General features: G+C 35.6%; 1 protein-coding gene across 2 annotated transcripts; it reads right to left on the reverse strand.

Moving 5' to 3' along the window:
- Window positions 1-985: 985 nt before the first annotated feature.
- Window positions 986-10,766, reverse strand: LOC143222353 (chitinase-3-like protein 1). 2 transcript variants are annotated; one of them, XM_076448785.1, is made up of 9 exons: window positions 10,546-10,749; window positions 10,095-10,218; window positions 8,825-9,076; window positions 8,414-8,670; window positions 6,487-6,590; window positions 3,574-3,697; window positions 2,753-2,938; window positions 2,343-2,465; window positions 986-2,031 (listed from the first exon to the last, which is right to left on the reverse strand). In XM_076448785.1, exons 2-9 carry the CDS (start codon window positions 10,198-10,200, stop codon window positions 1,477-1,479), a joined length of 1,707 nt encoding a protein of 568 aa, XP_076304900.1. In that variant the 5' UTR covers window positions 10,201-10,218; window positions 10,546-10,749; the 3' UTR covers window positions 986-1,476. The 2 variants fall into 2 exon arrangements, with proteins under 2 accessions (XP_076304900.1, XP_076304901.1); XM_076448786.1 differs by lacking the exon at window positions 986-2,031 and adding an exon at window positions 2,038-2,220 and having other exon boundaries at window positions 10,546-10,766.
- Window positions 10,767-23,550: the final 12,784 nt, after the last annotated feature.

A 23,550-nucleotide genomic window follows, 5' to 3' on the forward strand; every position in this document is an offset into this window, starting at 1 on the left:
TGTTTAATAACACTTCTAGGAAAGTCCTTAAGGATCTCAATAAGTAATATAATATTTAAAATACAACTAGAAGGGTATTCAGTGGAGCGCATACATCCGCTACGCATCGTTGGTTATATTCAGCCATCAAAAAAATACGAAAATGTGTCTGTATGTTTTTCTTTATTAACGAACGCGGACCATTTTGGGCAGAACAGTGAAAAATAATATTCTACATGTATATCAGTGGTTCCCAACCAGAGGAGCGAGATAACATTTATTTTGGCCACCTTCACCTTTATTCTCAAATAAATAATTACTGTGAGAGATGCGGGGCATAAAAAAAGGTTTGGAACCACTGATGTTTATCCAAGTTTCATCAAGATCCTATATTTTAAATTGAATTACAGAGCAAAATTAGTGCGAAAATCCAGTTCCGATGTTAAAGGGATTTTTGGATTTTCATGACTTTCATTGGTTTTGGCTGGTTCAATTATGATAATCTTTAGTATGTTATGTGTAAAATATTCGTCTGTATACTTGGGATGTTTTGTTTTAGAATTTATGATGGAGAGGGGGATAAAAATACCATGAAATAGAGCACATTTAGATTTTCTTTTAGGCTTTTGGCTTACGTCATCCAAAGTTGGAAGCTTAGAATTTTGGTTTTGAATTTAATCAGCTGAATGAATCAGTTATTACCTTCAGTAAAGCGGGTTATGCAATTAGCATCTAACGATATTACTGGGGTTTTAATACAAAACAAAGTAGGTGAACCCTAACATTTTTATTCATACAGCTTTTGCTGTCCTAAGGGGGAATACATTCAGAAAGTATACGTAAATGATAAACCAGATATTTCATAACAGTGTGGGGAATGATGGGTAATTTTGTCCTGAAATGTTTTTTACCTTCAGAACTGTTTTCAATTTCAAATAATTTTAATAAGAATTTAACAAATGTAACTATTTTTACTCTTAGATAAGAAATATGAAGGTAAAACAACTGAAACTCCAATGATTTTATTTTTTCATCATACAGTTTCACAACATTCACACAAATATGAAAGACCAGTTTCAGTGTAAGTATATAACAGTGCATCAGTAATATCAAAACAAGTCAAACTTTCTGAGGCAACAAAGGAAAAACAAAACAAAAAACCGTTAGACATAGTTTGTTAAAAATAGCTGGAGCCATCAAAGGGTTGAAGTTAAAAGTAGGTCGTTGAGCAGTGACACGATAACAAAAACTCCGATGGTATTACCATGTACTGATAAAAATATATTTTCTAATAAAACACCATCGTGAACCGCTGATAAAGCAAAACAACATAAAATTAGGCCTACTTTTAAGCTGAAAGTACTTATAACAAGACAACCAGGTCTTATATATACGACAACAGATTCGAAATTATGAATAAAAATATAAATGAAAGTGATCGTATAAGCAAATTATAAAAGCAAGTTAATTTGAGTTAAATGTACATATCTTGTAAGCTTATGGTATGTAGAGGGCGTATTTCCGATAGTAGTAATCACTACATTCTTGGACATTATCTGGCCATTCACACAAACCAGTTTTAGGGTTGAAAACAGTACCGTATGGACAGGTAAATTCATGAATCACGAATGTTTCGCCATCAATAGTACATTGGATGAACTTCGCACAGTCCTCATGGTGTGGATGGGTACCTTCGCTGGTACAGAGACTTTCCACGACTGAAGCCTCCCCTGGCGATGTTTGGCTGTCAGGTCCTACAGTAGACGTCGACTGACTCGTGCTGCTGGTCGTTGATGAAGTTGTAGACGGAGTAGCTGTTGACGAAGACGCTGTAGACGGCTTTGATGTTGTAGTCGATTCAGTTTCTTGCTCTATTCCTGAAGATGGGGTCTTTACAGGAGGTAAAGGTAGATCCATTCTAGGGTCTGCAAATTCTTCATTAATAGCTAGCAGTAAGGGGTACTGACGGTTATGGCATTTTCCAGTAAAATCATCGGTTTCGATAGACCAAACCATTCCACCTCCAAGACCCATAACTTTAGCATATCGTACCTGTGAAATTGCAAACATTTTTTTTTACACGTTTCTTTGTGCGTTTCTTTTTTTTTTTAATTTGTTAATGTGATGTAATTTTAAACTATTTTTATAGCATAGATTAGTTAACACTATAAAAATGAGAGACAAATGTGCAAACAATTATTTTATATAGAAACGAGGCTTCGAAGAAAGTCGATAGGCTCGCTAGAGAAATGTAAGAAAAAAATCGATAACTTTAGTTTATACTATGGTAACATGAGGGATAATAATTAATTATACTCGATACATCATACAGAAATCAAGCAGTTACTAACTGTTGATCTTACCTTTCGTTTAATACTGTTTACGTCATCGTATCCAACCCACTGTCTGCCCTTATAGGCATAGGGTGCCATGTAATAGGGGTCTTGAACGATAGTCCAGGACTCCTTCATTTGGAATTCACAAATCTGAAACATATCACTCACGTTGGTAAGTCAAAAGTTAATAAAATGAAGTTTTAATATTCGTGTACAGCTTATGTAAATGATCAAAATCTAAATATCATCGTGTTATTTTGGACAAGACAATGGAATTTGCAAAAGCAATTGACTTAAAATCTACAATGGAAGAACTCGCCATCTAGTGTGATAAGACTATCTATGATTTATATAAAAAAAATATTGAAATTTATTCAGTAGTGAATAATTCTTTAAACTTTGTATTTAGTGTTTAAAAAAAAAAACGAAACACTCACTTCATTATACCCAAGGGAGCCCTTTTCTCTAGTGAAGGGACCAGCCACACCGCGCTGTGGCGCTGGAGCTCCAAAGCTAGTGTTAGAAGAGCTGGCGAGGGTGAAGGAACGGCCATATAAACCCATTCCAAGGACTAGCTTGTTTCTTGGAGCTCCTTTAGAAATCCAGTAATTTATCGAGAAGTTCTGAAAGTATACAAAATACTGACTTTATAACACCGTTTTTAAAATATACAAATTTATCAGTGATCCAGGTGTAGTAACACACGTCGACACTTGGTTGTTTAATACAAGTACACACAGGTCCATACTTATTACAACCTGTTGAAACAAGCGTCTGTACAGTAAGCTAAAAGTAGTCCATTCTCATTACAATCAGTTGAAATAAATTTTTGTCTAGAAGATTTTGAGTAAATCTGAAACAGTGGCGTTTTTGTTAATTCAAGTTAAATTTTACAGAAACAAAAATAACGCTACTTGTATTTTCTTTTTGCTTTAAGTAGAAGAAAATTAATCTTTTTTTATTTAATTCTACGCTTTAAATATTCACAACAAGTTGAGATCTATTTTTGTTGTTACATTTTAATCTAAAGATTTTTATCACTTTATCAACAGACAGCGATAAGTTTACTGGCTTACAACACTAAAATTCAGAGTTCGATTTCTCACTTTGGACACAGAAGGTAACCCATTGTAGCTTTCCTTCAAAACGAACATTTATTTTAAGTATCAAGAGAAATTATTTCCATAACTTGCGTCTTATGAAATGTATATATATATATATATATATAAATATATAATAAATAAATATATATACTCACCACATTCAAAATCTGGTTAAGTTCATTGTCATCAGGTCTAGGATAAAGAGGGGCGTTGTGACCTGTGAAAGTCTCCCAACCTCCGTGATAATCATAACACATGACGTTGATGAAATCCAGGTAGCTGTAAGATATACATATGTAAATAACAGAAAAAAATATAACATCTTTTGTTTTCTCTTTCACACATTCTTATTTCGTTGGTCGTGACTGTCCCAAAACAGTAAAGATCTGTAAAGGGAACGAATCAGTCTTTGAGAGACAAAAACCATGTTCTTTTTGGTATGATTATTTTTACGAGTCTTTGTTTTTGTTTTTAATTTCGTGCAAAGCTGCATGAGGGCCATCTGCGCTAGCCGTCCCTAATTTTGCAGTGTAAGACTAGAGAGAAGACAGCTAGTCATCACCACCCACCGCCAACTCTTTACCTACGAATAGTGGGATTGACCATAACATTATAACGCTCCCACGGCTGAAAGGGCGAGCAGGTTTGGTGCGACGGGGATTCGAACCCGTGACCCCCAGATTACGAGTCGAACGCCGTAACCCACCTGGCCATGCCGGGGCCTTTTTACGAGTGAACGTACAAAAAAAAAGTGGTACATTCCTTATTGCATTTTTATTAAGAAACCTGCTCGAGAATTTGTATCACCAGGTGACGCACATTTTGAGTGAATTAATATATATTTTTTTTAATCATTGATTGTCGCTATCACTGAACCTAAAGTTTTATTTTAAAGAAGTTAATATTTTCAATGCGGCTGCTTTAAACACGCACGCACGGAATTTTTGTAAACTATACAATGTCAGCAGCACACTCACGTGCATCTGAAGGAGGCGGACAGTACCATATATGGTGGATCAGCAGTCAATGGGTTAATATATGTCTTTTCGACACTGAGTGTTTCCATCAGTAAATCAAAATAATATTTTTTGAGTGACTCAATGTATGGTTTTATCAACATTGAGTGTCACCACCAATGAACTCAAAAATATTATTTGTGAGCGAATTAATATACGTTTTTAACACTGGTTGTTGTCATCAATAAACTTAAAATAAGAATAGTTTCGGATTATCATGGGAATTCTTCATAAACCGTTGGTCTGGCATGGCCAGGTGGATAGGGGGCGCTGGACTCGTCCCCGTCATTCGAAATATGCACGCCAATTTCAGCCGTGTAGGGCGTTATAATGTGACGGTCATACTATTCGTTAATAAAAAGTAGCTCAAAAGTTGATGGTGGGTGGTGATGACTAGCTGCCTTCCTTCTGGTTTTACGCTGCTAAATTAGGGACGGCTAGCGCAGATAGCCCTCGTGTGGCTTTGCGCGAAATTAAAAAAAGAATTAACAGTATATTTAAATTTAACTACAACCTCGGTAAATATATAACGTGGCCATTTTCTAAATATGTAACATCAGCCGAGCCCTTTTTCAAATACTCTTTTAACTTTAAATCTATTCTTAATCAACTAAATCATAAAGCCTTAATGGTCAGTTTTGATGTAATCTCCGTCTTCACAGAAGTCCCAACAACTGAAGTCTGCAAGATAGCTTTAGAACTTTATATCCAAGACCCCAACCCATTGGTACACATCCCCAGCAACCAATTAGCAACCTTTATAGAATTCACTACTACCAAAACTAATTTTATGTTCAATAACCAAAATCACCTACAAATAAATGGCCTAAGTATGGGGAATCCCGTGTCACCAGTTTTAGCCAACATTTTTATGACACAGACTGAATCACAAGCGATCAATTCATCCTTACACCCAACACTATACTGGTACAGGTATGTTGATGATACAATTGTTAGATTCACATCTACAGAACACAAACTTAGTTTTTCAATCACGTTAACTCGATACACCCCAACATTAAGTTCACCTGTAAACAGGACAAAACTAACCAAATAGCATTTCTTAACATCAAGATTACTAGAACTGATACACAATTCAAAACAGAAATCCACAGAAAAATCACCCATACTGGATTATACATTCCAGCACATGAAACAAAACAAAAACTCAACATATTAAGAAACCAAATAAATACAACCACACAATTTTGTTCACCTGATAAAATTAACAAAAAAAAAGCAACACTTCATCAACATCAACAAATTTCCTCAACAAACCGTGGAAAAAATTATACACACAAACCTAGACAAACAACAATAAATCCCAAGATACAACAAACTACAGAACCTTACACTGCTGCATACCATATGTTCCTGAGATCAGCAAACAAATAACCATTTAGAAAAAACTTATAACAAAACACAACATTCCAGTAAACACCAAATTTATTCAAAAACCAGGTTCAAAACTAAAGTCCATACTATGTAAAGACTACACTGACAAACACCAAATTTATTCAAAAACCAGGTTCAAAACTAAAGTCCATACTATGTAAAGACTACACTGACAAACACCACACCAACATAATTTATAAAATACAATGTGATAACTGCCACGACTTCTATATTGGAGAAACACACAGAAAAATGGAAACTAGATTCAAAGAACACAAAAACACCTTCACACGTTTTAGAACACTGCAAATCAAATAAACACAACATAACCATAGAAAACACCCAGATATTAAGTAGGGAAACAAATAGAAAATTAAAGAAGCAACTTATACAGCAACTAAAACCAAAATTAAACCAATATAAAGGAACACCTTTATACCTATACTAATTAATATCTTAATATCTAACTGAAACGCCCCTACAGTCCGGTACCCGTTTATATCCTCGTCCCTAAGACGTGTGTTCGTTAACGGTCACATTCAAACTCTCTCTTTGCTAACCTGAAGATGAAAGATCGAAACATTGTTCTCTCCTTATCAGTAAAAGTGTTAACATTCACACCAGCCGTTCTGAGACATAACCATAAAGATTACTTACTTTGAAATTTGAGGGACGTCATATCCGGGGTCGATAAAATGCTTCCCTGCTGAAACTGCTGCAGTTAACAGAAACCCGTACTTGGTGAACTCGGTCTTGATTTCCTATTTAAAACGTTTATGCAGAAAATTAATACATTTTAATAACAGACGGAAGTCTTGTGAAAAAGTAGAGACATTAGTCGAAGTATTTATTAACCTTTTATAAAAACATTATAAAGAACTGTTATTCTAAAGAATGATCTTTCACTTCAAAGCCGCAAGTTCGAATTTGATCGCAGCGCCCTCTATGACTAACTTTTGTGCATGCGATGAAATTACGTGTCTTCAAAACTAGTTTAGGCTAGCGAATAGACAGATAAAAGTGCTTTTTTTATTTTCGAAACGAATAGACACAGTAACGCAGATATATTAAAACAAAATGTTTCTGAAATATTTATTGGGTGTCTGTGCTTTTGGATTACAAACAAAAGTGAAATTTTTCGAACCCTATGAAAACCACTATTCTATTATTTTCCAACAATAAACTTACTTGTTTCAATATCACAGTTTAACTGAAAGCAACAACATTTTTGATATTGTAATGCACTAATATGTTCAAAGTTAGTCACATTACAACGCTAAAATCAAGGGTTCGATTCTCCTCGGTGGACTCAGCAGATGGAAAACACACACACGGTCACAATCGTTATTCGCCTGAAGTACGTACCGCCATCTGGTGGCACCTAACTGGTAACCTGCTTTGTACTTAACAATAAACAAAGAAATGTACGTCACACTGATCTGTTATATGAGTTATAAGTAATTTACATATTTTAACTAAAGCCAGATGCTTCATTTGTACGTTTTTTTTTCTAAATGATGTAATTACGTTACCGATTTGTGAATTTATTCTAGTCACCTAAGCGCTAATGTTAGGTTCAATTGAAAAAAATACCGGATTAAATATATTTATTTTAACATAAGGCTATAAGTCTAACAAAATATTCTAAAACAATCATTACAATGATTTTATTAATCCACAGATGTCTTCTGTGCAACGCAGTAATGGATAGTTCGAAAAATAATTCACATTTTTTTCAAAACGTTTTATATTATACGACTTAGGTTATTACCTTTATTTAGTTTTGTAGTTACAAACTGAGCCTTATAAAACTGATTTTTCATATTTTCTTTTTGATTTCAATGTATTAGATTAGAAGTTTGGGCCACTTTTACCTTACGACGGCATTGATGGTATAAATAGTGTGGCGGGTTTTGGTTCGTTTTGAATTTTGCTAGCCGTCCCTAATTTAGCAGTGTAAGACTAGAAGGAAGGCAGCTAGTCATCACCCCCCACCATCAACTCTTGGGCTACTCTTTTACCAACGAATAGGGGGACTGACCGTCACATTATAACGCCCCCACGGCTTAAAGGGCGAGCATGGTTGGTGTGACGAGGATTCGAACCCGCGAATTACCAATCGAGTGCCTTAAACCACCTGGCCAACTCTTGGGCTACTCTTTTACCAACGAATAGTGTGATTGACCCGACACGTTATAACGTCTCCCGGTTGAAAGAACGAGCATGTTTGTGTGACGGGGATTCGAACCCGCGACCCTCAGACTAGGAACCACCCGACACTAACCATCTGACTACGCTTGGTCGAAGATTGACAACCAGTTGTGTAGTAATTAAAACTAAATGAACAAATATCGATAAAAACATTGAACTACAGAAGTTGTACGTTTGTTGCCATTACAACTGAATATCCTGATGTCTTGTATTTGTGTGTTTTTCTTACAGCAAAGCCACATCGGGCTATGTGCTGACCCCACAAAGGGTAATCGAATCCCTAATTTTAGCATGGTAAATCCGTAGACGTATCGCTGTACCAGCAGGGGGGTCCCGATATTTTTAACCAACATCCAAACTCCTGTACCCTTACCTGAAGCAGAGTCACAAAGTTTTGTTTGTCCTCTGGTTTTCCACCTCGAGCAGCAGGGTACTCCCAGTCTAGGTCCAAACCATCGAAGTTGTAGTCCTTTAAGAACTGCACCACACTTTCAATGAAGACTTTTCTGGATGCTGGATTGGCGGCCATATTGGAATACTTCACAGACCCTTCATTCCATCCCCCAATTGCTATCAATGTTTTCAGGTTCGTGTTGATCTGTTTGAGGGCGTTGAAATGATAATAAGATCCTTTTGAAAAAAATGCAATGTCGTGTGAGAAAATGGCATTGAAAGAACACAGAAAATCGAAGTGTCCAAATACTAGTATCGTAATAGACTGATTTATATTTCTAAATCAAAGATCAGTCTTCTAAAAGAAAGACAATAAACAAAAACTAGTCACCTTTTCCATAGTTGTCCTCCACGTCGTTAAAGGGGTCAAGTATACGAATTTTGTTATCAGGACCCAGGCCTGTGAAACCATATATCAAGTGCGTGCAGATGAAAGGGTCAATATATGAAATCTCAAACTTCCCGTCTCCAGGTCTATAAACTGCCCAACTACCGAAGTAACACACCACTTTGTAATTATGTTTTTGACCTTCGAAATAGGAGATCACTGGGTACGTATCATGGTGTTCATCATTCAATGGAGCTGTTTTCAGAAACGAAAAGTGCAATTATATCTACATAGTAATATTTGGTGAATTAACGAAACCAGTGAATTCTATGTTACAGAATTCGTGTATTCATCTTAAAGAAACGTCTCTTTGACCTTTGAACTGAGAATAATAAAGTGATATTATCTTCATTCAGTTATTTTTAACAACTCTATAACTGAAGCCTGTAACATTTTATAACCTCATAAACTCTAACTCTTACAAAACACAACTCTGTAGCTCAAATCTTAATACCTTAGTATCTGAAGCACATAAGGAACTCTTTAAGTGAAAATTATAACACAAACTCCATAACTGAAATCTGTAACACTTTAATACATCAATATATGAAGCTTTTAATATGCTAACAACTAACTAGTTGTAGTCTTTAACATGTTAAAAATATATGATTAAATCTTAAAGCACGCTAACAATATTATGATAAAAACTTGCAATACGTTAACAGTTCTGTGACTTGGAACTCACTTCCAATTCTTCACGATAAGACGGTTTACTTATTGCAGTATTTGCATCATCTCAAAGATAAAGAGTTCTTTAGACAATACATGTTACTTTGGTACAAACAACTCAGAACAAATAATTTAGATTACTTGCTATAATGCTTAGCTATCTGTGAACATCTAATCTGTATAAATAAATAGAGGTTGGATGTTATAAAGAAATCATAATAACAATAAGTTTTTATATATTAAAAGTTGTTAGTTCTTAGGGAAACAAATTTGTTGGGCATAACAGATATCATCTTTTGAATTTGAAGGTATGAAACAGTCTACTCGGATAAGAAAACGTTGAAACAAGAGATTACATCAGTTTTAACTCGTCACATTTGATTAGATATATCAATTATCAATTTAGAAGTCCCCAAGTGATTTATTGGTAAAACCGAAGTCATATAATGCGAAAAATTGGGTTTCGACACTCGTGATGGCCTAGCCCATTTTGTAGCTTTGTGTGCAACTACAAACAATTTAAAAGTAAAACCAGTCAACTCACGAAATGAATCTCTGTACTTATAGGTCATGATTGGGGTTCCTTCAGTTCTTGGTGAAAAGCAACATGCTATAAGTAGCAATGTTCCAAGCAACTTCATTGTGGACATTGGAGCTTCGTTTACCTTCTGTAAAAAGAAATCGTTTCGATCAAAAATTTTGTTCTAAATCTAGGAGTGTGAGAGATGAGAGCCAGATACTCCATAACCAGAAAATTCATAATCTGGAGAGAGTCACTTCTTTATAATGTGATTTAATATTTCTAATCAGTTTCTGGAAATTCAAACTTAAGAAGGATTACAATAGTACTTCGTGTAATTACACATGGACAATTTACATAACGTTTTATAAAATTACATTTCAAACTCTCGAATTTAAAGTACACCATATCTACTATATAGTTAGTATCCAAAACCAAATTTTTCAGGATTAAAAATACTTGGAACTTTACATACCAATATTAATGGAAGGTATATTTCTTTCCTCGATTATCTAACGTTTTATAACAAGGAGCAAAGATCGAGTTTATTGAAGTGCACGAGAGAGAACTACAACCTTCAACTCAACACACTTGTACTCCAAGTCACCTCCGTCAATAACGACGTGAGAACGGGACACACCTTTTATCCATAGGCACGGGTCTGTTCAACTTTTAGATGGTTACAGGTTGATACGAGTTGTCTACGTATAAAGTTTAGAGAATCTGGTTAAGAAGGGGGAATGTACTCAGTACTCATGGATTTTAAGCCAATCGGTAAGCTAATCCAATCATTTTACTGTTGCTTTAGGCCTACAGTTCATACCCTGTTTTTTATTAGTCATTTGTCACATGCTCGATTCTTGTCGATACATAATAAAAGGTAACACATCTCTTTCGTAGAAACAAAAGCTCCAGGGGTCGCAATAAGGTACAACGAAGAGAAACGAAACTATTGACGAACACAGACAATACTGGCCTACTACATCAAACTATTGACGAACACAGACAATACTGGCCTACTACACCAAACTATTGACGAACACAGACAATACTGGCCTACTACACCAAACTATTGACGAACACAGACAATACTGGCCTACTACATCAAACTATTGACGAACACAGACAATACTGGCCTACTACACCAAACTATTGACGAACACAGACAATACTGGCCTACTACACCGTCACTCTCACGTGTGCAAATGTATTTGATTCCCTGTTGGAAAGACAATTTATCTTGAGGCTCATCAAACAAGATTGGGCTAAAAATAAAGGTAACATGAATTTCTAGTTCACTCAGTATTGTTCAAGAACAAATCGTTTTTTATTTCACCATTAGCTTGTAGACTATTTGTAGACAGACACTTTGTTTTTATCATTTCTTAATGAGCATTCTCATTTTTCGTGATGGCCAGGTGGTTAAGGCGTTCGACTCGTAATCTGAGGGTCGCGGGTTCGAATTCCCGTCGCACCAAACATGCTCGCCCGTTTAGAGAGGAGGACATTGTAAATTACTGCCAACCGCGTTTGTCGTTGGTGAAACAGTGGCCCAAGTGTTGGCAGTGGACGGTGATGACTTCTCTCCAGTCTTACACTGCTAAATTGAGGACAGTTATTCCTTGTGCAGCTTTACGTGAACAAACACAAACAAAACAAACCTTTAAACAGTAACCGTCAACAAGTATCTTTTAATTTTAACAACTTCGCACTTCGCTTCCTTTAACAAACAAACTAAAGGTCTCTACAACTTACATATCCTTGAAAGCAAATATTGTGAACTCGCTTCATCCGTCATGTAGTGTCGGCCCCCAGGCTACAGTTAAGGTAAAAAAAGTGGTTCACCATCATGAGGAAGCTGTCCAACCTGATATGATGTGTCAATACTACTTTTGATGATTTTTAACAAAATAACTACCGTGACTATGGATTATCTAATCTATACAACACTGCCGTTAATGTCCTTTAACAAAATAACTACCGTGACTATGGTTAAACTAATCTATACAACTGGAAACGTGCAGGTGCCATCTGTACAATATGCTACCATCTTTCATAGCAACTTATTCTACTCTGTCGATGCCTGTTGTTCTAGTGGTTAGGACACTCCACTAGGACACTGAACATGCTCAGTTGAGGCGTTATCATGTGCGATGAATCCCACTATTCCTTGGTAAAGGTGTAGTCAAAGAGTTGCAAATGAGTGGTGTTTGATCAACTGTCTTCCCTCTAGTCTTATACTTTTAATTTAGGGGCGACTAGCGCAGATAGCCCTCGTGTAGCTTTACACAAAATTCAAAACAAATCATTCAAAGACAGCTCTCATATCATGATGGATATTTTATCATCTATATCGTTGAACTTTGTTGGATTTAATTTTTACTTAGTTCTGCATCACATAATAGATGACGCTACAAATGTTATGGTTTTGTTTTGATTGTTTAGAATTGATCAAAAAGCTACACAATGGGATATCTGTGCTCTGCCAACCACGGGTATCGAAACCCGGGTTTTTGTGGTGTGAGTTCACAGACATACCGCTGTGCTAAGAGGGGGCCTTGTTGGTTTTTTGTTGTTGTTATTTTCTTTTCACAGGTTCGTAAACTTTCTCGTTGAAATATGACATACTGGTTAAAGCGCTCGAATTGGTATATAAGGATCGTAGGCTTAGAACGAAACACGAGATTATCAAGTTAAAAGTAAATTCTTTAAAGTCATTGGCTCTTGCTAACATGAAATAACAAATAGAAAGTTGTTTTGGAAGTCATTGTCCACATCTGCCTTTAAAATTCTTATGAATAACAATTAACTCGACTATCTTCCAATTTTATGCTTAGAAATAAGTTGATTTATAGTAGCATGAATCTTACTAAGGGTTTGGTTTTGAAATTCGCGCAAAGCTACACGAGGGATATCTGCGCTAGCGTCCCTAATTTAGCAGTGTAAGGCTAGAGAGAAGCAGCTAGTTATCACCACCCACCACCAACTCTTGGGATACTCTTTTAACAACGAATAGTGGGATTGATCGTCATATGATAACACCTCCACCGTTGATAGTGCGAACATGTTTGGTGTGACAGGGATTCGAACCCGCGACACTCAGATTGACCCTGGCCAACTCTTGGGTTACTCTTTTACCAACGAATAGGGGGATTGACCGTACATGATAATCGCCCCCACGCCTGAAAGGAAGAACAAAAAAACATGTTTGGTATGACAGGGATTCGAACCCACGACACTCGGATTACGAGTCGAGTGCCTTAACCACCTGGCCATGCTGGGCCTCACTAAGGGTTTTGAAATGCTTTACGATATACAAATAAAATTACTTAATAGTTGCCATTTGTTTCACCTGTAAAATCAGTAACCTCCACATTACATTAGAGTGATATCTAAACGCATTCTTATTATGTAGACAGAGGCAATATGTACATGATAAAGATTGGTTATTTTAAGGGGTACAATTTAACAATAATTTCGGCTCGAACTTACTGTCGGTGTGAATGTGCTTTGCATTTGCTATGACGAAACCCCTTCGCTGATATAACACACGTTGATCGAAGTGTAGATTGAACCTAATCTCCCTTGAATTTAGACTTCGAAATTAAACAATTTTCGGAATACTAAATTTATTTTAAATAATTTCTGTTATTAATAGGATTTTTAAGAAAGCTTGTATTATTGAGATATTGCATAAAAATGCTTATCGAGGGTACATTTAGTCACTGGTAAAATACTGAAATATTCTGATTTGAGTTAAACCTTTAAAAGTTGACTAATTTTGAAGGAAAAAATAACACAGGTAAAATTAACATAAATTCATTTAATTATTGTATTCATAAGGGGGCCTGGCATGGCCAAGGGCGTAAGGCGTGCGACTCGAAACCCGAGGGTCGCGGGTTCGCGTCGTGCCAAACATTCTCGCCCTCCCAGCCGTGGGGGCGATATAATGTGACGGTCAATCCCACTATTCGTTGGTAAAAGAGTAGCCCAAGAGTTGGCGGTGGGTGGTGATGACTAGCTGCCTTCCCTCTAGTCTTACACTACTAAATTAGGGACGGCTAGCGCAGATAGCCCTCGAGTAGCTTTGCGCGAAATTTAAAACAAACAAACAAACAAGTATTCATAAGAAACCATTTAGAACCAACACAACTTAACTTTTTCAACCCACCAGTGTGAGATCTTATTTGAAACTTGCAATAATAACGTTCGTACGCAACTCAGTATATTCGCAAACATCAAAACCAAAACAATTCTAATGTAACCGTAGAACGTTGTACACTGCTGAAGAAAACCGTATACTGACTACTATTGTTGAAAATATTTCGTCTAATGAAAGTGAACGAGACTTTAAGAAGTGTGTGAGTTTGTCAGAAATATTTCTCAAAAATGGTTGAATGAATTTCGATGGAGGTTGGTATAAATTTGGCTTATGAACAAACTTAGAAATGATTATGTTATGAAGAGTCAAAATCAAAGGCCTAGGCTACAAGAATTTCATGGAGATACCAAAAATATTTATCTGTTAACGCGAAGACGGATTATTGTGACTATTTCTTGTCATATAACTCAGTCAAAAATAATCGGATTTTGTTGAAACTTAGTAGAAATATATGTAAGATACTATTCGTTGTTTTCTTCTGCAAATTATCCATGTTCGATGATAACAACAAACAAACGGTCCCATTTTTGTATTTTTTGAGAGGCGAGTACAATCACTGCGAAGTAGCTGAGAATATACATTCTACTGAGTGCCCTCTAGTTTTCATTAATTAACATTATTATTGTATATAACAAATAGAAACTAAAAACATAAAAATTATAACTATACTTTAATGGAGGATATTATTTCATTATAGAATGAGATTAATCTTCGAATATTTTTAAATGAATTTCGTAAAACAACTATTTTACAACGCCAGAAAACTTGATTGCAATTTAAATTTCTAAATATGTGAACACGTCTCAGTTAGAAAATTAAAATAAGAAATGTGAAATATACAATTACTCTTTGAATACTTGTTTTATTTTTTTATTTTATTTAAAACTCAGTGCACGTTCTTGTTTTTTAGCCACGCCTACAGAGGTCACTCACGTTGGTTTTAAGGCAATTATTATTTTTTATCGTTCTTTCTGTTGACTTCGCTGGAATTTAACTTATCATATATTAGGCTATTCATTGTAAATAGAAAGACAACAGATATGAAGCTATTTCGAAGAAGTATGACTGGGTGGAACAAGCACAATTATATTTCGGGAAAAAAAGTTTAATATTTAAAATATTATTTTTTTTTTACAAGCTTAAATTATTTTTCGAATACTACCAAAATGTCGACTGATACTGCGACATATATTTTTCAATAAAAAAAAAAGAATATGCTACTAGCTATAATGAAAAAGTAAAATAATAATTGTTAAAAACTATAGAACGTTTGGGAAATTTTAATATCATATCTATTAGCAAAAATAAGTTCTCAGAAACGGAAAAAGTTTACGGACTTACAACACTATAATCCGGGGTTCAATTACCAAACTTTCAGGATTGAGGGTGGGTCGCGGGTTGGTAGTGACTAACCACCTTTCTTCTAGATTATCACTCCTAAATTAAGGGGGTCCTTTTTAGTTTAACAGCGACAGTCTATAGGAAATTAATAAACAAAACATTAAAAATTGTTTTTCAGAGGGAAAACAGACAGTTAATCATCACCACCCCCAGCCAACTTTTAGACCACTCTATTACTAATGAATAATTAGATTGATTGTAATATTATAACAACCTCAGGGTAAATAATGTTTGGTGTGATAAGGATTCGAACCCGTAGTCCTAAATTATAAGTAGAGCGCCCTAACCACCTGGCCAATTTAAAAAATTGAATAATAAGAATAGTACTAAATATTTTTATATCGGTATCTTATGAAACTATTAGTATGAAAATGCTTATAACGAACGAGACAAAGTGAAATATTTACTGGCAAATAAGTAGAAATTTACACTTTAGTCAGACATATTTGAAACTACTTTCCGTGCATGACGAAAATAGGCCTAATTACGTCTCACTACTAAATTTAGTCTGAAAAAGATCCACTCCTATGAACGATAGAACAATTGTAGCGCGCATGCAATAACTGCATGTTATTAAAACAGATTTTCCTAGCTATTGGATCGAACATTATTGGAGAAGTAACGTGGACCTTTCTTCCTCATTCAAGAACTGAAATAAGCTGCAGTTGAAAGAAGGATCAGAGAAGTTCAGTTCACTTCGAACTCTGTACAAACGTTTCTTATTACAAACAAAATAACGCGCAGGTGCCATTCTATCGTTCAATTTAATATAAAGTCTGTGTTAAAACCAATCTTATGAAATATGGCTTACATCAAAAGACACAAGATGGTACCGGTGGTGGTCATTAAATTATATATCTATCGCTGGATTTGAATAAAAGTAAATTCAAGAGGATAAAGACAAAGACCGTACCGATGTTAGATGGCGCTCTGTACAAAAGGTAAATTTGGTGCATTCCAACCCATTAGTTCGCTTCGTTTGTCAATAGGGCAATTCGCGTTCCCTTTAGAGCTGGCGCCCTCTGCGAACAAACCGCTTGAAACAAAAGAACTTTTCAAAATTAAAAATAAAATAATAAATGTTTATCTTTCTGACGATTTGTTTGAAGATACGTAAGGTTTATTATTCTTTTTGAAATTTACATTATTATTTTGAAACTTTTGAGGTGTTTAATGTTTCAAGTGTACAGCACTCTTTTTTTTTTCGATTAAAGACCCAAACACACCCCCTCGATTTCAAAGTCGACATGCTTATCAATGGACCACATGCGTGTTTAACAATTACTTCAAAGGGAAAACAGCTAGACAGTCATCACCACCTACTGCCAACTCTTGGACTACTCTTCTACTAATGAATAATTGGATTGACTGTTACATTATAACGCACCCAGTGGCTCAGCAGCACGTTTGAGGGTTCATAACGCAAAGATTAGTTTGGTTTCAATTTCGCTCAAAGCTACTCGGGGGGCTATCTGCGCTAGTCGCCCCCAAGTTAACAGTGTAAAACTAGAGGGAAGGGAACTAGTCATCACCACCCACGGCCAACTCTTGGGCCACTCTTTTACCAACGAATAGTGGGATTGATAGTAACATTATAACGCCCTCACGGCTGAAAGAACGAGCGTGTTTGGTATGACAGGGATTCGAACCCGCGAACCTCAGATTACGAGCGCCCTAACCATCTGGCCATAACGTTAAGAATTGAGTTTCGGTTAATTGCACTGAATAGTACACAGACGACCAATTATATAGCTTTAGGCTTAATAACAACGACAAAGACAACAAAAAAGTTTAATATTTTCAATGTATGAAATAATAATTAAAAAATTTCAAACTAGTTTTATTATTTTTCTTTTAAAAAATTAACACTTGTAACGTTTGTTTGAAATTAATTTAATTTGAAGTTATACAAGTTTAGTTTTCGAAAGTTTTTACTTGTTAAAAGTTCATGCTGTAACTTATAAAAAATGAAAATGAAAAAATATACATATACTTTAAATTACTTTTTTTTATATTACATTTTCTTAGTGTTCAGCCGATCTCGAAGACATTACGGCCACAAGTGATTAAGTTTCGCTGCAGGCTACCATGGCTTCTATGTGGCCGGTCAAGGTCATTAACTCAAATCGCATTTGTCCTCTAGATAAAAGTCTTCGAGGTACAACGAACCTTTAGTACTTAGATATCAAACTAATTGACCTATGTTTCAACGTTGCTCAATTATTTTCTTAAGAATTTAGGCTTAGCAGCAGGACAACGTCATACGAAGATTTATTAATTGATAAATAGCTTGATGTATAAGGTTTGCTGTGGTCGTGTTTTTCTAAGCACATGTTTATACAGACGTCAGAATTTGTTCTGTTTTGTTAACTTATCACAGCCGTAGGCCTAAAGTCTTCAAGTTTCCCGAAATGCTGCCCTGTAACTTTCCCAGTAAACTGTCACGTAGATCTAGATAATTAGAGTAAACGACCTAAGAGTGAGTTGAAAATTAATCATAACTTTTTTAAACTTATAAAACAATCAGTGAATTCCATATTAATAATACATATATCTTTATAATGTTTAAGTTATACCTTTAGAAGCCGAAAAATGAATGTTGGAATGTATAATACGTTAAATATATAATTATTACATTCCATAACGAGCAAATTTAGAGTGGACAGAGCCTTGCTACATAGATATTTACATTTAAAAATGTAATGTGATGAGATAAAATCTTGAGTCATTTTAGTTACAAATACACTAAAATTAATTGTGACTTAATATATTTTTTTAATTAGTTTAAAGCTACACAAACCTATTTATAACCTGGTTTGTTTTTGAAGGACCTAAATATGGGTCCATACAACTTATTTGTATCTACACTTATATTGAACTTTTAGGACTCGTGAGATATGTGATTGTAGATTATTTTCATTTTCTCTCATGTTACGTTACACTTTCTTTTTAATATATTAGACAAAAAACAAATAGATATAAGTTAAAGTAAGGCGATCTCTGTGATTTTCTAAACTATATAAAACAATATAACTGTATTTGAATTAAAAGAAGCAGGTTTTAATATGAAAGCTGTGGCTATAGATGGCATTATGGCTCGGCAGTTGCGTAGCTAGGGTTTTCAGCGCCCGGGGACAAAGTCAGTTTTCGCGCCCCCTCGTGACAAAATGTAAGCCATAATTCCTAATTATGTAACATCAATTTGGCGCCCTCACCCCCCGATGCTGCGCCCGGGGACAGATGTACTCTTTGCTCCCTCAGCTACGCCACTGAGGCTCGGCAGGGCCGGATGGTTAAGGCGCTCGACTCGCAATCTGAGGGCCGCGGGCTCGAATCTCCGTCACACCAAACATGCTCGCTCTTTCAGCCGTGGGAACGTTATATAGTGACAGTCAATCCAACTATTCGTTGTTAAAAAAGTAGCCCAAGAGTTGGCGGTGGGTGGTGATGACTAGCTGCCCTCCCTCTAGTCTTGCACTGCTAAATTAGGGACGGCTAGCGCAGATAGCTCTCGTGTACATTTGTGCGAAATTCAAAGAAAGAAAAACAAACATACGATTAAAAATAATGGTCAGGCCATGTACTAACTAACCATTTGATACGACTCTGAATTTTATTCCAAATATAAGTTTAAAAGACTCGTAATGTGACAATATAATTTGCATTACTTACTGGGGCCACAGGTCTCAACATAATGGTGGAGAGTCGAGATTTTGAATATATATATCGGAAAAATGTATTGAGCCTACTATATTAATATGGCCGAATTAACTAATCTATTACTACGTTTTAGGGTTCCTGTCTTTTCCAGATATTTGAAGAAGATGAAATTTGAAGTTAATGCTTGTATAGAGAGAGAGCTTTGACTAATTTCCTAGTCGTTTAGAAATATTTGTTGAAGTCTCTATAAAATCAAAGTAAATATTCTACTTTTAGGACTCGTGAGACATGTGATCGTAAATTATTTTAATTTTCTCTTATGTTACGCTAATTTCTTTAAATGTACTACACAAAGGGAAACAAATAGATGTGAGAATAGTAAGCCAATCTCTGTGCTTCTTCCAGGTATATAAAACAATGTAACTGTATTTTTCATCGCCCGAGCGTGAAATTTTTTGATAAAAAAGTAGTGGTTTTGATGCAGAGGTTACACGAGAAAAGCGCTTTTTAAATTGTCCACCTGAAATAAAGTAACGCTGGAGTTCGAGCACGCTGAACTGTAAAATATTTTAGTGCTGCCATCTGAAAATCAACAAGATGATTTTCATTTGCGAAACTATAACATTCAAATTTTGTAAAACTTGAAACTTGATATTATATTTAATTCTATGAAAAGGTGCAGTCGGTGACATTGAGGCTAACAAGTATCATTTTCATTATAATTTTTGTAAACTGCTTATTGCAGTAAAAGTTGTCGTTGATAGAAAGAGTTCTTGTTGGTTTTTTTTTTTTTTCTTCTACAGTACTATAAACTTATGGTGTGACTTAATAAAGTTGGCTTTTTCTATTCTTCTGACTTGGTTGCACAAGTGTGTTTTTTCGTTGGAATAAAATTTATGATGTGAAGGTGTGTATGCCTATTGCAATGCAAAGGTTTATGTGGCTCGAAAACGACAGGTTCTGGTTACAACTGTAAAATTTGTGGTATTTGCTAAAACAAACAAAACACAAACCAGTTAAAGTGTTGGAACTCTGCCAAGATGTTTCTTGTCGTGTTGTGGTTGCTAAGATATTCGTAACAATAATCTCACGCGACTTCATATTATAGGCTCATGAATAACTTTTCTTTATTAGAATTGCCACAGAAGTGAAACGTGATTGGTATGGATATGCACCAGAGACACCTAGCGCACCCGTTTCTAAAATAATAGTGAGGATATTCAAGCGATAATTAAATATAATCGAATTATTACAGGCCTGTTTTATGTTGTATATCACTTTTTATATAACTATTTTCATCTTTCGCACTCCAATAATGAAATTGCTCTTAACCTGTTTCAAATAAATTAAAAACATTTCAATAATTACTTCTGACTTAAGTTTATTCATAGCATGTTTATGTCATTTAAAACTATAAGAACTTTCATCACAGTGTTAGGTATTCATACGCGTTTTCATGAGACCTGGCTTGGTCTGGTGGTTAGGGTGCTTGAGAAACAATCTCCGGATCGCGGGATAGAAACCCGGTGACGAAAATGCTCACCCTTTCGTCCATGGGAATCAATTTCACGGTTTGTTGATAAAAATAAACTCAGTACTTTTCAGTGAGTGGTATTTTCCATTTGCTTAACCTCTGGTCTGTCACTCTAAAATTAAGGTCTGCTTGTGCTGATGGCCCCCGAAGTCCAACAAAACAAACAAGTTATGAATAACGACACTAGGTTGGGCTCGTGTCTCGTTGAGCTAAGCCTAATTTTAAAACTGAGCGTTTTTATTATTACTTATTACCTTAGACTGACATAAGTGTTGATTGTTTAAAACTTTACAATGTCTGTAGTGTTAACAATCACTATAAATTGCTAAAAATGTTAAGACGTTTGTTTGTCTGTAATTAAGCATACAGTTGCACAACGTGATATGTTGGTCGCTGCGCTACTAGGGAACCAACGTAAGAATATCTCGATTATTTAGATGACAGAATGATTGTCACTTAAGATTTTCCAATATTTGTGGAAAGACGAATCATCATAGACTGTTTAGTTTTGCAGTTCCTTTGCAGGTATTTGAACTGTATAAATAAAAGTAACAGTACCACAGTATGACAAGAACGTGTGGGCTTCAGGAGGGGTTTCAGTTATAGATACTTATAGTGACCTTTGTTTTTACAACTGGAAGCAGAGAAGCAGTCAAGACAAAATGTTTACAGCAGACAAACATGTCCATACATCTGAGTGTTAAAGTATTCATGCTATCTTTAACAAGCTTGGTTGGTCTTGCTAGCCTAACTTTGTGTACGTATATTGTATAATAACGAAACAGGACAGCATTTCGTGTGAATTCTTTAAGGTTTATCTAACGGCAGGGGTTAACTAGTTTTACAGGAAGCTAGCTGTCCACACACGTCTCAAACCATGACCTTTGTGTTATTCTGTTAACACATGTTGGGTGTGTGCGTGGTAAACGAACTACATAATTTCTTTCATTAACATATTCTAATGTATACCAGCAGACACACCTTGTTTGGAAAGCTTTGTTTCCCAATGTATAACACGAAGCAAGAAATTTCCAACATGTAACTTTTTGTTTTGAATTTCGCGCAAAGCTTCATGAGGGCTATCTGTGCTAGCCGTACATGATTTAGCAGGTTAAGACTAGAGGGGAGGCAGCTAGTCGTCACCGCACACCGCCAACTTTTGAGCTACGTTTTTAACAGCGAATAGTGGGATTGGTCCTAGCGTTACGACGTCCCACGGCTGAAAGGGGATGAGCATGCTTGGTATTATGGGGCTTCGAAGCGGAGGCCCATCGTGGACCCTTCACTGTTCTCTTCTCTCAATCTAAATTAGAATTAACATATTTATATTGTTATTATTACGTACAGAGTACATAATGATGGAGAATGACAAGGTTTACAAATAATTCACACGCCTGAAACCACCTTATTGAATTCCTAAGCGAAACAAACCATTCATATTATAGACTACGATATATTATGTATATATATGCTATCAATAAGCTAAAGTTTCCAGAATAACAATTAAACATTTTCTAAAACAGCAAATTTTTCTTCTGTTACTTACCTGATCACCGTCTAGCCCCTAGACGGCTCGGTTTGGTTTGTTTTGAATTTCGCGCAAAGGTACACGAGGGCTCTCTGAGCTAGGCGTCCATAATTTTGCAGTGTAAGGCTAGAGGGAAGGCAGCTGGTCATCACCATCCACTGCCAACTCATGGGCTACTCTTTATTAATTAATAGTGCGATTGACCATCACATATAACGACCCCAAAAGTGAAAGAACGAGCATGTTTGGTGTGACAGGGATTCAAACCCGCGACTCTCAGATTACGAGTCGAGTGTCTTAACCACCTGGCCATGCCGGACTCGGACTTGTTTCTCTAGTGTGATGAGGGTATAGAATAAACATTTGTGTATTATGTATATATATATATATATATAGTAATTATAATTTTTTTCAGAGGATGTACTAGCTTAACTAATACATAACACTAATATTATTCTATTTTTCTACCACATGCATTTTTGTGGGGAAATGGTATAAAGGAAAACTACTACTAGGGTGTGAGTTTAGTTTAAATATATATTATTTCCATATTTCACAATAGTTTAATTTTTCGGTCGCTAGATGGAATTACAAAGTGTTCATACAAAACGTCACGTTGGGAGATTTTATAGTACAAACATAATATCTGACAAACCAGTTTCGTTACAAATAAATAAATAAAGCGTTATCTATATCAATATTAAACATAAGAAGCAGTTGAAGTACTTATGCAACTGACATATCTTTATAAATGTTTTGATGCTTGAGTTTAATAACACCAGTTTTTTAATTATATACGTTATATAGTGGACTGCATTTTCTTCAGGTCTTTAGCTGGTTTAAGGTTGGAACTGTATGTGTGTGTGTGTTATACCTTATGAGTTAGGATTCTTATGTTCGAAGTTGGAAAGTGTTGGATGTGAAAATGTCCCCCTCATTGTATATCAGAACGGCTAGTATGGGTATTAACACTTTTATTGATACTGAGAGAACAGCGTTTCCACCTTCCCAGGTCATCTTTCTTAACCTGAAGTGTTAACACCCATACCGACCGTTCTGAGATACATTTATATTTCAAGTGGGTTTCTTGTCACCAAGAGATCCCCCTTAACATCAGTGTATTGTTTCGAGTACTTGTATCTTCTAGGAGAAAACAATCCATCCTCATGGAGTCTCCCTTTATTTTAAAAACAAA

This window comes from Tachypleus tridentatus, chromosome 8 (genome assembly GCF_004210375.1).
Source record: "Tachypleus tridentatus isolate NWPU-2018 chromosome 8, ASM421037v1, whole genome shotgun sequence".
In the NCBI taxonomy this organism is placed as follows: domain Eukaryota; kingdom Metazoa; phylum Arthropoda; class Merostomata; order Xiphosura; family Limulidae; genus Tachypleus; species Tachypleus tridentatus.

What these genes read in the sequence shown, in the direction of transcription:
- LOC143222353 (XM_076448785.1), bottom strand. Translation starts at nt 10,200, where the DNA reads ATGTCCACAATGAAGTTGCTTGGAACATTGCTACTTATAGCATGTTGC. An exon ending in GACGTCCCTCAAATTTCAAA is followed by an intron (nt 3,698 to 6,486) that starts GTAAGTAATCTT and finishes TATATCTTACAG; the next exon opens with CTACCTGGATTTCATCAACG. An exon ending in TTAACCAGATTTTGAATGTG is followed by an intron (nt 2,939 to 3,573) that starts GTGAGTATATAT and finishes GTATACTTTCAG; the next exon opens with AACTTCTCGATAAATTACTG.